The sequence below is a fragment of the Helianthus annuus genome, chromosome 6 (assembly GCF_002127325.2).
Source record: "Helianthus annuus cultivar XRQ/B chromosome 6, HanXRQr2.0-SUNRISE, whole genome shotgun sequence".
Lineage (NCBI taxonomy): Eukaryota > Viridiplantae > Streptophyta > Magnoliopsida > Asterales > Asteraceae > Helianthus > Helianthus annuus.
In genome coordinates, this window is record NC_035438.2 from 85300089 (window position 1) to 85315675 (window position 15587).

Consider the following 15587-nt stretch of genomic DNA (forward strand, 5'->3'; position numbering starts at 1 on the left):
CAATTCCTTAGCATACCGTAACTGTCTACTGATGTACTATCATTTCCTCTTTTTACGCAAAACTCAAATTTTTGAATTTTATCATGTTTTTGGCTTTTTTCAAATTTTCTAATGTTTTTGTATTTTCTAACAATTTTTCTCCCCCTAAAATGCAAAATCATTAAAAGAAATTTGACAACACGATACTGATAGCTTTGTCTCACCATCCATGTTCTGCTAATCATGCACTGAATTATACTAAAAGCAGTAATTACCCCCCATGATTTACAACACATTGATTTTTACAGTTTGAAAACCGTTTTTCAATCTGATGAATGTAATCATGTTTGTTCAGCCGTGAGGGTTTCGGCGTATTCAAGTAACATTTATTCTAACAAAAACTAAAACATAACATATTTTTGGTTTTTCCTTTTCAAGTTTTTAGGATTTTGAAAATATTGTTTATTTATGTACAAACAACACTCAAACTAAACTCCCTGTTCAACCAAACCAGGGTCCTGCAACTTCTTCCTGTGCCGGGCTGCTCCTGTTTTAATTCTCACAGTCTTTGGTTCCATTGAGCACCTGCACATGTAAACTTTATCAATCATTTGAACAATTTAGCCCAGGTCTATTGGACCTTAGGCATTTCAACACAAGAATTTTCATTTAATTTTGGAAAATCTTTGTCATTTAACACTTTTCTAGCGTTGATTTCAACTTTTTCATCTTTTACCGACGTCACTTGTTTCTTAGCACTCCACACTTGACCTTTTGGAGTACCTCTTTTGTAAAAGTTTGTCTCTTTTTGAACCTTTTTATTTTGAACAACATTTTTAGATTTCCAAAACTCTTGAGGTTTTGTCATATCAACAGATGTTCTCCAACTCTGTGTTGTTCTCAATCTGGGTGTGTGAGAATTCCAGGTTTGTCTTGAATCGAATCTGTTCGGGTTTGATTTCCATTTTTGATTGGAAGCAAACTTGTTCGTATTGTAACTCCAAGTTTGTTTCGAATCAAATCTGGTTGGCCTTGGTGTCACATTCTCAGATTTCTGTTTTTTAACATCAACAGGTCTTGGATTTGGACATTTTCGTGCAACATGTCCAATTTGGTCACACTTAAAACACACTTTCTTTGAAACATCCTTGGCCTGTTGTTGTTTCTTTTTCATAGCATCAAACTCCTCATTAGACTGTTGTCCAAATTTGAGTTTTTCCTCTTCTTTCAAGCTTTTCCCTTGAACAAAATTCATCTTTTGTTGCAAATTTTGTTGTTTACTTTGATTCCAATTCTGTTTCCTTTTATAACCCAAACCAGCCTTCATGCTTTTCTTCTTAGAACCAGGTTTGTTATAAAAAGATTTATGACCTTTACCAGCAAACTTCGGAATCTCAGACTTTTCAATCTCAACCATTTTGAAAACTTTATCAACCTTTTCTGAAATCACATTCTGAATCGGGAATACAACATCTAAGAATAATTTGTCTGATCCAATCATGGTATAAACCAATCCCTTTGAATCATCATTCAAATTTTTCTCGGATTTTGTGTTTTTTAGATAACCATCATAAAGATTTCCTTCATCTTCATCCTGTGATTCAGATTTACCTTTTGCAGACTCATCTTTCAAAACACTATCAATCACCTTACTTACCACCTCTGAATCATCAGCATCATCAGATTTGGTATAAATCACATCGATACTTTCAGGTAATTGGTCAGCTATGTTCAAACTCTTTGCCACCTTTTCCTCATCATAAAAAGTATAATTGTTTCTCAATGGTGGTGGTACCTGATGAAATTCTGAACCAATACCCTTTTTGCAATTATTAGTATCTTTGTCATCTGGTGTGATGTTGAAAATGCGTTCGAGAATGTACGAAGAGTTATGATAACTTTGAAGTTTTGTAACAATCTTTTCTTTTTCAGCCAAGACTTGTTTAAGATTAGCAATTTCATCAACACACTTGTTCAATTCAATTTGCTTATCTTTAAACTTTCTTTCATACATTTCTTTTGTTGTTAAAGTTTCAGACAGTCTTTGATCAAAACTTTTGACTTGGCTCTTCAAAGTATCATAAGCTTCTTGTACTCTCTGACTCGACCATTTTAAAGAATCATGTTGTTTTTGTAACTCTAGAAACTTAGATTCTTTCTCAACACAATCAACACATTTTGCGGCACATTTTTCTTTCAAAATCTTATTTTCTTCTTCAAGATCATGACATTTCTGTGTTAACTTCTCAACTTTTAATTTTAAACTTTCTTCTGTTTCAATTCTTTCTTTACATTTCATTTTTAAAACATTTTCAAGTTTATTCATTTCATTATCTTTTGTTTTTATCAGTTCATCTTTATCAATACAAGCTCTACATGTTTCCATGCATTTCTTGCATTGTTCAATTGATTTTAAGATTTTAGAACAGAATTTACCTCAGTGATTGACCCCTCGGCGTGCTCAGCTGCCTCTGTCTGTTTCATCTCTTGTATCTTCTCGTTATCAGCACCATCATCACTGACAATCTTCACCTTCTCAATCTTTTCTTCAATCTCTTTCAGCACCAGTCCTTCTTTCTTCTTCTGTTCTTCCTCAGCTTTTTGATCCTCTTCAACACCAAGCTTTGCGACAGTCTTCACTTCTTCAATAATCTTTTTCAATTCTCCTTCTTTTCTCTTCTTTATTTCTACCACCTTCGGTAGACTTGCTTCAAAAATCTCCTTTAACTTGTTCATCAAATCTGGCAGATAGCCTTTATCAGAAAGCCTTCTTGTGTTGAAAGTATGCTCACTTGGAAACAAATTGGTTACAGCATCAAAATCGACTTTTGACGGATCAACTACTGGATTACCCTGTGGATCTATGTAACACTCCTACTCTTCATTCCATCTCTTGGCTCTTTGTGCTTCTTGAAATGGTTCATTCAACTTGCTAATCTCCCATCTCGCACTGTCTCTTCGCCACCAGGTATCATGATCATCATTTGCAACAAATGCATATCCAACTGCATCTTTTTCTGGTAGAACCTCTTTGCTCCAATCATACCCTTCATCATCATATATAACTGCAAGAGCCCTTGATTTTTCTTCCGGCTGTTTCAATCTTGGTGGCTCAGACTTGTTCTGATGGTAAATCGCTTCCTTGTAGTAATCTTCGTTGAACGGGTTCTCAGAATCATCAGCAGCATAAGCATTTCTGCACTCGCTCTTGAAGTGACCTTTTTGTTTGCATTTGAAGCATGTCACTTTGGATTTATCAAATCCCAGTTTGGTAGTTGGTCCACCAATTGACTTTCTCCGCGTGATCTCCATGAACCTCTGTGCTCGACGAACCGCACTGGCCATGCACCATCTTATATCCATTAGTTCCATCTCCTCGGGGTCTAATTGATCATAATCTTCTTTCGTCAAATTGGTATTGCCAATCTTCCCTACAACGAGGCATTCATATGATTCAAGTACAGATGCCAAGAAAACCATCTGTTGTTTCGCCGATTCTTCGCTGAAGTTCTGCCCATTCTTCAAATCAACTGCGATATTACACTGGAATAAATTCTTTGAAGCAGATTGGTCTGAGGTTTTTGAAGAAGATCCACAGTGAAAACCACTGTGAAGACTTTCATTGTTCACTGAGCTTGAACTTTCTGCAGAAAACGCTGTTTTTGGAGTGATGTGCGTTAGGTATAATATAATTTAGATGTATATTTAAGCCTTTTTTACACTTTTAGCCAAGTTTTAAATTTATAAAACACGATATTTACTAACACTAAACACATATATGGGCAAGTGCACCCATCGTGGACGTAGTATAGTGTTGGTAAGATACCGAGGTCGTCCAAGGACACAAGAGCTTTTAGTACCGGTTTATCCTCAACGTCTAACCAAATCAAAATGTTAGAAAAGATTTTTAAACTAAGAAAATAAAAACTAACTAACTGCTGAATAATAAAATAAAAATAAAAACAGATAGACAAGATGAATCACTTGGATCCGACTCGTGTATTAGTATAACCTTTGATTATTTTCGCACTTTTGCACTTGTTTAAGAGATTATCTTAGTTATTGTAGTAGGCCCCTCTTTTGAAGGCGACGTTACCCTCAACCCAGTAGTTTGAGTCAGCAAGGATACAATCCTAAAGGGTCGGATTATTGAAAGATAATGAATTAAGTTATTAATGCAAATTATGGTAGGCCCCTCTTTTGGAGGTGACGTTACCCTCGACTAAGTAGTCTGAGTCAGCAGGGATACAGTCCTAAATAACCGGGTTATAGTATTAATAGTAGTTAACTTATGAGGGGGTCAAAGAGTTTGGATCCCCGCCATCCAATACCTATGGGCATTGAAGGAGATCCTACTAAATTTGACCCAGGTCCCTTGCAGGACCTCTAAACGCTGAACCAGGGCAAGACCCTTACCAAACCGTTCCCTTAACCCCCGACCAGGTAGCCAACATACCTCCATATAGACAGTGGAGATATGAATGGTGAAAATCTTTTATTTTATATAGACAGTAAAATAATGCCAAGACACCACGGACAAACGATAAGGAAAGATCACCTTCAACATAAGCAACTAGTTATTAAAGTCATTAATACAAAACCAAATAAAAAGTGCAAAAGATTAAAAATAAAAAGTATTATACTAAACACTTGTCTTCACCAAGTGATGTAAGAGACTTAGGCAAACATGGCCTTGATTGTCAAGAACTCTTACGATCAATCTTGGATCCCGAGACGACTCACACACTCTATGATGGACAATGGATGATGGTGGTGGATGATGGTGTTGTGATGGTGGTGGGTGGTGGATGAAGTGTGAGAGAGGTGGTGTACCAAGGGATGAGTTGCAATGAAACCAAGCACTCCTATTTATAGGCTGAACAGAAGGCTGGGCACGGCCCCGTGTCCGCTGGACACGGCCCCGTGCCTGTCTGACACTCTCTCTCTCTTCATTAATTGTAATTCGCAATTACAATTAATGCGTCTGCTGTACTTTCGCCACGCCCCCGTGTTCACTGGGCACGGCCCCGTGGTGGGCAATAGAAGCTTCTATAGGTTTGTCTTTTCTGCTGCTTCTTGGGCACGGCCCCGTGCTGGCTGAGCACGGGGCGTGTTCAGTCTTCTGCCTTCTCTATTTTGCTTGGGAGGATGCTGTTGAGGGGTCGGGCAATCCACTTATGTTCCTTTTCTTGTATTTATGTTAGATTTAGCTGTCTTTTTGCTTCTTTTGTGAATTTGAGCTCATTTAATCCTGAAAATACAAAAGGAAGACAAAAACACTCTTTTTCCAACATTAGTACTTAAAAAGGGTTAGTTTTATGCCTCGTTTGATGTAATTTATATGTTGCATTTTACACACATCAGGAGACCCAGCCTGCGGTATATTTCCTCTGTAGTAAAGCTCCACATTCTGCTGATAAGCTGGACTGTTGACTTTGGATCTTTTTAACTCCAATTCATGGCTTTCAAGCCTTTCAATTAGCAAATCCACCTTTAGATCATCAGGCTTGATTGTATTTTTCAGCATTAGAGCAAAGTATTGCCAATCTTGATCATTTGGCAATGAATCAAACAATTTATCCACCATCTCTTCTTGAGAATATTTGATTTCATATCTGGCCAGCTCCATTTTCAGATGTCCAAATCTCTCGATCATTTTACAAATAGATTCATTTTTCATACAACTGAATACATCAAATTCTTTACGCAACAATTTCTTTTTATTTTTGACAATTTCATTACTACCAACACACTTTTTCTCTAACGCTTCCAACAATCTCTTTGAAGTTTTTTCTTGTTCAAGTAACGAGATAATATCCTCTCTCACTGACTGTTTGATCAACGTTATCATTCTATATTCAGGCACAACATTTTTTATATCTTTTTCAGTAAAATCTTTTTCATCTATTAACTCTCCTCCTTCTTTCTCTGGTGCTTTATATTCACTCACTAATTTTAACCAGCTTTCAGGAGCGAAAGCTTTTACCCAACCCTCAAATCTGTTTTTCCACCAGTTATAGTCTTCAACTTTCATTAACTTTGGTGGCTTCTGCTGACTTCCGTACATGTTCTCAAACTTCAAATTTTCCGAAATCTCTCTTGAATATTCTTTCAGCTCAGATCTTCTATCTGTCGATTCGGAAGTGAACGCGTTGTAGAATGTGTTGTAGAACTCTTCACCGTTGTTTGACATCTTTAATCACCTGAAAGTCAATGACCTGAAAGCAAACAAACAAACTTAATCAGTTTAAGCAGTATTAAGTAATCTGAAATACACTGACACTTGATTGTCGTGAAATAATCTTGACGCGAAAATGTTCACTTTTAAGCGAAATATGACACGCGGGTGAAATCAGATCGAACGTATAAGCGAAATCCAAAATGACTAATAAGCGAAACCCGCTGATGTCCAGATAAGCGAAAGCACGTAGTGACAAATGAGCGAAACTGGTTGGACAAATAAGCGAAACCTGTTTGGACAAATAAACGAAACCTATTTGGACCGAATGAGCGGAACCTAGTTGGACAAATAAGCGGAACCTTTGATGTCAAATAAGCGAAACTGACTAGGTCCGGATAAGCGAAACTACAATGTCCGTTCGAGCGAAACCTTTGAGCGGAACTATGTAGTTTGGAGCGAAACTAGTGTCACAGAAGCGAAACCTTTTGAGATTTTGTTCACTGGAGCGGAACTATATGGATCTATAAGCGAAACCATACAATGTCCAAATAAGCGGAACCATATCCGAAGGTCATTTTGTCCATTTTTAATCCTAATTTCAGCTTCAAACTTTCAAGGGTTTGTTATTATCCACTAATACACATCCTGTGAAAAATTTGGCCGATTTTAACCGTGAAAACTTGTTCAAATTGAAAAGAAGGTGTAGAAGACAAAAAACAGATCCAATTGAGCTAAACTCTTTCTCCTGTGCTCTGATACCACTTGTAGGATCGTTGTTGAACCCGAATGAGTCAATCAGAAGAGTTATTTATCCAATCCAAATGCGGAATCAATGAATCAGACGCTCAAACTAATTATAATGCTTCTTTGATTGATTTTAACAATGTTTACAACCTGAAAGCAAATCGGCAGCACTTCGTTACAATTTCAGTTCCGTACCGAATGAATGAAACAATGCACTATATATAGGATGAGAGGTTTCGCTTATATGGACATGTCCATATAAGCGGAACTACTTGCTAGTGGTTTCGCTTATATGGTCAGTGTTCATATAAGTGGAACTACTTGCTTAACTTCTAACACTTTCATCTCGAACCTCGTGCACTAGATATCCTATCCTATCCTATTCTATTACATGATACAAGACGAAGTCAATAGACGTAATGCACTAACATTTAAACCTTAATGCCTTGATTCTATAAAATCATGGCTTATGAATTAAAATTGTCCTTGTGACTAGGCCTTTTGTATGCCACCCTGTTATCCTTAATAGTTTGTAACTGGGATAAAAATATAATAAAAATTTAAATAAATCAAATTAACCAATATGGCTTAAGTTACCATGGTTAATGAATTGCTATAAAAGACAATTGCATAATAAACTCCTGAATAAATCTTGTCAAAATTTATGTAGCAATCAAGCTACATGGCTGGATCTGATGAGGTTAACAGCCACCTGAGGGAAAATAATGATACTACCAGAGTTAATATAGCTGGTGCGGAACTGCAGGCATTGATAGACAATGCCGTTACTCGAGCTCTGGACAGACGAGATAATGAATCAAGTGATACCCGTAACAGGACCCTGTCTGTACAACATGCAAAACCACCTTCCCAAACGCATGTATCTCACAAGGACGATTCTCATCACTCATTGAATCAGAGGAGTGTTCCGTCTGGACAGGTTGTGCTTAATCAAGAGCCACGTGTTAAAACCTGTTTATATAAATATTTTGTCTCCTACAAGCCCAGAGACTTCACAGGAGAAAAGGGAGCCATCGATTGCATGACGTAGCTCGATGAGATGGACACCGTTGTTGATATTAGTGGATGTGCAGAGCAAGACATTGTGAAGTTTGTTTTACAATCCTTTAAAGGAGAAGCTCTAGCTTGGTGGAGGTCATTGATCCAAGCTACTGGGAAGATCCCGTTGTATAATCCGACTTGGGATCAGTTTGTTGCTTTAATAAAAGAGAATTACTGTCCTCAACATGAAGTTGAGAAAATCGAGACTGATTTCTTGACATTGGTCATGAAGAACTTAGATTGTCAGGCATATCTTACAAGTTTCAATACTATGTCTCGATTGGTTCCTTACTTGATCACACCAGAACTGAAGCGTATAGCTCGTTTTATTGGGGGTCTAGCCTCAGAAATCAAGGCAAGTGTGAAAGCATCGAGACCTACCACGTTCAGGTCAGCGGCAGATCTATCACTATCTCTCGCACTTGATGTGGTCAGAAACAAGGCTGCCAAAGCTTCTGCTGAAGGAAAGCGTAAAAGGGAGGATGAGAATTCTCATCGTTCCGATAAGAAGAAAAAGGGGGACTCTGATCATAAGAAGAGTTCCGGGTTTAAGAAGGACAACCAGCAGTCGGGTGAAAAGACCAGGTGCAAAACCTGTAGGAAATACCACTTGGGGAATTGCAAATTTGAATCTCAGCCTCTACCTTGTGGGATCTGCAAGTCTAAAGAACATAAAACCTTGGATTGCAAGAAGTTGAAAAATGCAACCTGCTATGGTTGCAACGAGAAAGGGCATATCAAGACTAACTGCCCTAGGAATCAGAGGAAGCCTGAAGAGGCCAAGAAAACAAACGCGTGAGTCTTCCAGATGAACACCCAGGAGGCAGTACAGAAAGATAACATCATAACAGGTACCTTTCCTTATCAATGATGTTTATGCGGGAAATTGTTTGATTCTGGCGCAGATAAGTCTATTATGGACAATAAATATTGTAAACGGTTGTATCAGCCTGATTAGGACTCTAGACATATAACGCAAGGTAGAATTGGCCGATGATACTTTAGAGACTGCTTCAACAACTTTAGATGGATGCTTTATATCCATTAGGAATCGCTCTTCTCCAAAATCCTTATGATAAGCTTTCAAGCTATCCAAAATCATCAATATGATCAAGACAGATGTGACATTTGATCCCCTGTCAAAAAGGTGATGGACTAGGTCCAAACCTTAAATGCCATTGATGGTCTTTTTATGACCTAGGCTAAATATAATTGATATATATATATATATATAATTAAATAATATTCATTAAGAATGTTCGTACTATTTTAGCCTGCATGGTTTAATGATACCATGGTTAGTATATGTTAGGTCATCAGGATGATGAATAGCGGTTGTTGGATTGCAACTAAGTAATTGTTTCATTTGGTGTTAGGGACCAAGTCTCGAGTATGACAAACTCGGATAAGACAACCGTCAATCACGCCATTGGTGATGTGACACATGCTAAAGATACTACAATTGTGAACCTCCGAATTGACAAAGATGTTCTCCAAGCTATAATAGACGCAACTGTTGGAAAGGCTGTGAGGAAGGCCGTGAAAAAGTTCAAGGAGCCCAATGCTACTTGCTCCAAATCTCATCTAAGACCACACTTCCTTACTCACGAGAAGAATCTTGTTCATGCCTCAAATGCAAAGGATGAACTAAGAAGGAAAAGGGAGGAAGATAACTCCCAGAGTTCTAAGAAAAAGGGTAAGCTTGAGCTTAAGGATAACAAACAAAAGTCCAACAAGAAACCTGTATGCAAGACCTGCAAGAAGTGCCATTATGGGAAGTGCAGGTTCGAATCAAAATCCCAATCACAGCCTAGGGCTTGTGGGATCTGCAAATCTAGTGAGCATAAAACATTAGAATGCAAGAAGATAAGAGATGCGTGTTGTTACAACTGTAACGAGAAGGGGCATATCAAGTCAAATTGCCCAAAATATACAAAGAAGCTTGAAGAACTTAAGAAGACCAACGCTAGGGTCTTTCAGATGGGTGCAAAAGAGCCATACAAGATGACAATGTTATAACCGGTACGTCCATATCAATGATGTATATGCAAGGGTATTGTTTGATTCGGGTGCAGATAAGTCGTTTGTGGATAATAAATTTTGTAAGTTATTAAATCTGCCTTTTAGAACCCTAAGCATAAAATAAGAAGTACAATAAATGCTAAGAGTTCTGTTTTGAATAAGATACCAATAAATCCTTCATAAATGATGACTATAGCAAACTTTTAAAATCTTTCATAAGAACCCCAGAGATTAAGTGTGAGGTAAAACTTAGAGACGAAAATCATAGGAACCATTTCCTCTGTTCCTTTCAGAAATCTTCAGTCGTAAAATTCTAGAAGTACTCTTTCTCCAGATGGAGTACGTCAGTGTATGTTAGTTTGATATCTCTTGATTTCTATCAACTGTGAATACCAGACTGTATGATAAAAGCGCCATATGAGGATTGGTGTATCTTAATATGTTCCATAGATTGCTTCCATGCCTGATCAGTATGGAGGTTTAATGCATGGAACCACTGAGATATCCCAATGGTATTCAAAGAAGATATCCAGAATGGAATTGTCCAAATAAGTGTCTCTGATTAAGGCATCTTTGGATTCGTAAAGAAAATGTGTTATTTATCTGAGTCAGGCAATGATAAATGAACTGGGGCCTGAGATTTGGAAAATCTCTGTAACCTCCTTGTGTCTTGATTATCTTCTCCAAGGACTACCATGTTTACCTCTGAGAGGCAAGTAGAGTTAAGATTTACATCCCGCATAGGGCTGCATTATTGTGAAATCCCCATGACGATTAGTGCTATCATTATTGGAAGAATCAAAACCCTAATTAGATAAATTTTAAGATAAAGGTTCTTAAAGCCTAATTTGAATTCTTAAAGTTTCGGTATTATTAATTAAGAAAGACGGTTCATTTTGCTTATGCAATGATTACCGCAACCCTATTTAGGCAACAATTAAGAATCGCCATCAGCTGCCCAGGATCGTCGATTTGTTCGACTAACTGTAAGGATTAGCTATCTCTTAGGATTGATTTAAGCAGTAGTTGGAAAGACCATCTCACCATAAATAAGCTATCCTATAACTAATAGTTGTTATGTAAGTATCAAGGCTGCTCCTTAGGGGACCTTGTATAGATGGAATGTTGAACATCTATTGTTAGACAGAAGATTGGTAAGTCCAATTATCAGGATCTGAAAGTTGCCTTGGAAACAACGAATAAGATCATACAATTCCATAATCATCTGAGGGTTGCCAGTAATCGGCGGAAAATTAAGGATTGATGAAAGTCGCAATCCTCTTAAGTCCTTAATAAGGAATAAGGTCTAATTGGAAGTATCGCCCTAAGAAGGGTATGCTGAAATTTTTATACAACGGGCTAGTTAAGCTCTGGATATATAGGATCATTTGAGGAAATTGAATGCATCAAAGGTCAATAGCTTATAAGCTAAAACCTATTTAAGGAGCTTATTGGAGCTCGCAGTGTGACCCACATTAGTGATTTAAGGATATGTTTCGCCAATAAGTCGAGACGCATTATCACATAATGATATGCAGATTAATGAAAATTTATGATTTGATGAGAAACCCGTATCGATTAAGGATCGACAGGTTAAGAAGCTCCAAAGGGATACATGTACCTAATATATAAGTCACCTTGGGTGCTTGGAGAGGCCCCAAATATGCTATGGAGGTTAAGATCATAATACGACAGAAAGTACTTCCACTATTTTAGCAAATCTCGAGGTCGAGATTTCTTTTAAGGGGCCGAGGATGTAACACCTCGTAAAAGCACGTCCAATGATGTATTGACATGTGTAATAAACCCTAATAAAGTCAAACGTTGAATTTAAGGGACTAATTTTCAAAAAATCAAAAACTTTGATTGTGGAAGGACTGGAAGTGTTAACATACTTAAAATAAGTTTCTGAATAACCTCTTATGATATTCATATTCACAAATGAGCCGCTTGATTGATCGAGAGTAGCCGTTTGCGTGATTAATTGAAAGTTTGCGCGATGAAGGGTTAAAAGCGTCAACATGTTAATTCTTACCTCTGAGTGAACTTTTAACAAACCTGGAGCTTCATGATATTTTAGTATACTCTTGGGAATGCTAATTATTGGCCGTCTAAGGCTTTTATGCCTTTAAGTGATGTTACGCGCAACTTTGCAAGTTTAAGGGGGTTAAAAGCGTCAATATGTTTAATCATACCTCTGAATGACCTGTTTACGAACTCGAAGCATCGTAATGTTTAATAATACTCTCAAGAGTGCCTAATATGGATTAGAAAAGGCTTCGATGCTATTAAACGATGATATGCGCAAGTTTGCGCATTAGAGGGACTATTTGCGTCAAACTGCAAAAGTATGTCGATTCGTATGGTATCGAACCTTCCGAAATATGATCATAAGTTAAACATGCCCTAAATATCCTTTACATAGCTTAGAAATAGGCTTAGAGGTGTTTGGTGCGCAAAAATAAACTTATTTGATCAACAGGGACTAAAAGCGTCAAAGAGTGCATAAGTTTGCATTTTCGCGCATATCTTACGTTCTGAATATATCCGGACATCCAAAAATTTATGTAATCATTAAAATATTTTATTTTAGTGATTGGCATGGTAATATTCCATTCGTCATGTAATTTGGATCGTTTTTCGCGTTCGTTCGTGTTTCGTCGTAATTAGCCGATCAACGCAACCGTACGACCAAACGAACCGACATCCGATATATTTTTGAGCATTTTTTATGTTCCCTATGTTTAGACATCATTGTAGAGCCTTGAGAATGGCTTAACGGGCTTTAAACGGGTCAAATATGAGCTTAAACACATACAGGGACCAAAACTGCAACTTCTGAAAGTTTGTTTGATCTGTGCAGAACGTAGCCTACGCCCCCTGCAGCGTAGCCTACGCCCAAGTCTGGGCAGATTCTTATTTTCAGCATTCTGGTCGTTTTTCAAGGGCTTTTATGTAAAATTCTCAATACCATGAGTTGGTTTTCAACCCCCATTGTATTTAGAAACCATGGGCACACATGGAGGGCCAAGATTGAAGCACGGGTTACGAGAAACGATCCTAACGGTTCTTGAAATCCTATATAAACCCACTTGTTCTTGCTCTCATTTCACACTTGATCTGAATTGTTCTAAGTTGGAGCTTCTATGCTTCATACCTGAGCATTCTAGATCAATTCCATCCTTGCTTGGACCCTTTGTAAGTGTCCTTTCGTGCTTAGTTTAATTGTTTGGTTCTTAAAGCCGAAAAGTCAAGCGTTCGCGATAAACGCTTTGACTTTTAAACGATCGAGCCATTGTTCACAACGAACATGGCTACGTGATCGTAATTAGGTAGGTATTAAACCTCAAAAGGGCACCTCCTAATTACCACGTTTGCTTAGTTAATTGTCGGGTCAAAGTAATTAAAATAAAAGTCAAGCGAGTCGGTTTTTAAACAAAATTCATAACTAATGATGTAAAGGCAATAAAATCAGTTTTGTCACTTTAATAACTTGGTAAATATTAATTGAACATGTCTAGGCATGTTCAACCAGACAATTCTGAGTTTAGGCTCGGTTCGGAACCGAAAGTCGCAAAAGTAGACTTTTGCTTTGACTTTCAGTTCTGACCTGATTTAGCTTAGTTTAGATATGCCTTAGGATTTCTTTAGGACCATGTTATAGGTTATTTTAACTCTATGAGGTTATACAACTTGGTTCCTTAGAAATCCTAGTTTATTGCATGTTTCCGTTAATTGCCTAAAAGTTGACCATTATGCCCTTTTGATGTAAAAACAAGATTTTTGAAAATGTGAGAAGATAAAAACCTTTATTACTGATTTATAAACATGTCCTAAAAATTTGACATCAATTTGAGGTCTAAATTAAGAATTATGCGCGATAGCGTAAATTGAAAGCTTTTTGTTAATTAAACAGCATTTTCGGCATAAAGCCTATTTAAACCCAACTTTTGACACCAAACTTTCTACCCACTGATGTAATATAATATTTATGGATTTTTGGGAATTTTTATTAAATTTTAAACTAATCATAACATAGGGTTCTTGCATTGATTCGGTAATTGACGGTTATGCCCTTTTTGGCTAATAAAATGAGTTTCACACATCCTTTACATATCAAACCTTTTTCTACTAATTTTATATATTAAATAAATTATTGTAAACAGTAAAGGTTGTTCAAAATCTCTAATTTACTTATTTAACCCGAATATCGTCAAATACCGACTTTTATGCAATTTTGGCGCATAGTATGGTTTAAAACCATATTAGGCACCTAAAGCTTGATACCAACTAATGTTATGAATAAATTTTTATACTTTAATAGTAAATAAAAGTTTTGAACTCAGATTTCCAAAATTATCCCTTAAAACATATGTGAAATGACCAAAATGCCCCTACGGTGCATAGTTTGTCCATAAATGATAAATTTCACATAGATATCTTACTGATATAACTTGATAAAATAAATATTTTTACTGATTATTTTAGACCAGAACCTCATATTACTATTTAACCTCTTTTATAACCTTTAAAATACCAAAATACCCATACGGGGCTTAAATTGGTTTTAAATTCGTTTTGGGCATAATGGAAGGTATCCCACTGATATCATAACATATTTAAGGCATATTAACTTGTGAAACATGTTCATGACTCTCTTGGTTACCCGTCATGCATTTATCGTGTTCGGTACGATTATGTAACTAGTCTTCGCTTAATCTTGCGTTTTGAACCGTAAACCTTTCCCTAAAACTAACCGGTCTAAGTTACAACTTAAATAAGACCCGTTAGGAATCTAATAGGTTAATAAAACCTTCATTCCAGTTTGAGAGCCCCAGTAGAGGTACTTGTGCTTGCTGATTAGAATATACGGCTGAGTATAAATTGCATTTTAAGGTCAGGTAAATACTTTTAACTTATTTTCCCTATACGGGCTTGGGATACGGTATTATAGTAATACCGCTTGGTCGGGTATTGAATGTTTAATCGGATTGTGATTAAATTATTGAGATAACCCGTTTTAATCTGTTTTGTTTGAAATAAAGCCTTTGGGGGTTAATGACCATGTCCCAGATATCCTTGGCATCATTATTAAGAAATGGCCACGTCTTAAGCACGGGGTGTAGGCATACACCTGACAGTTGCGTAAGGGAAACGGTGTCTCACTCTCTTGTGGGCCTATACTTGTTGTGTGTCTGTTAATCTTGAATCGGTTTCTAACATCGGGCCCTGAATGTATAACGAACATGTAAATCTGTATACAAGATTATTTTTATATAATTGTCCTAAGTTATAAAAGAATATTTGTGTCTTTTGCATTTAAACCAATTTTCATAAATGTTTTCAAAAGAGTCAGTTAATTGTATTTACCAGTGTAAACTGACGTATTTTCCAAAAAGATTAAGTGACAGGTACTGTACGTAATTGGCTGGGAGCTCAGGGAATTAATAGGGAATCTTGCAAGTCCTAAACGTCTAAAGTCTGTTGAACTGTGTTTATGTTTCTGTTTAAGATCCGCCTGTGGATCCATCTTACAATCTGTTTGTAATATCTGATGTTACATTTGAATCGGTTTGTAATATATTTACTTTAGACTTCC

The 15587-nt window shown here is 36.9% G+C and overlaps 1 protein-coding gene across 1 annotated transcript; it reads left to right on the forward strand.

Annotated features, from left to right (window-relative positions):
* The first annotated feature begins 8237 nt into the window (after window positions 1–8237).
* Window positions 8238–9985, forward strand: LOC110913281. Its single transcript, XM_022158123.1, has 2 exons — window positions 8238–8551; window positions 9343–9985. The coding sequence occupies exons 1-2, from the start codon at window positions 8238–8240 to the stop codon at window positions 9983–9985; spliced, it is 957 nt and encodes a 318-aa protein (XP_022013815.1).
* Window positions 9986–15587: the final 5602 nt, after the last annotated feature.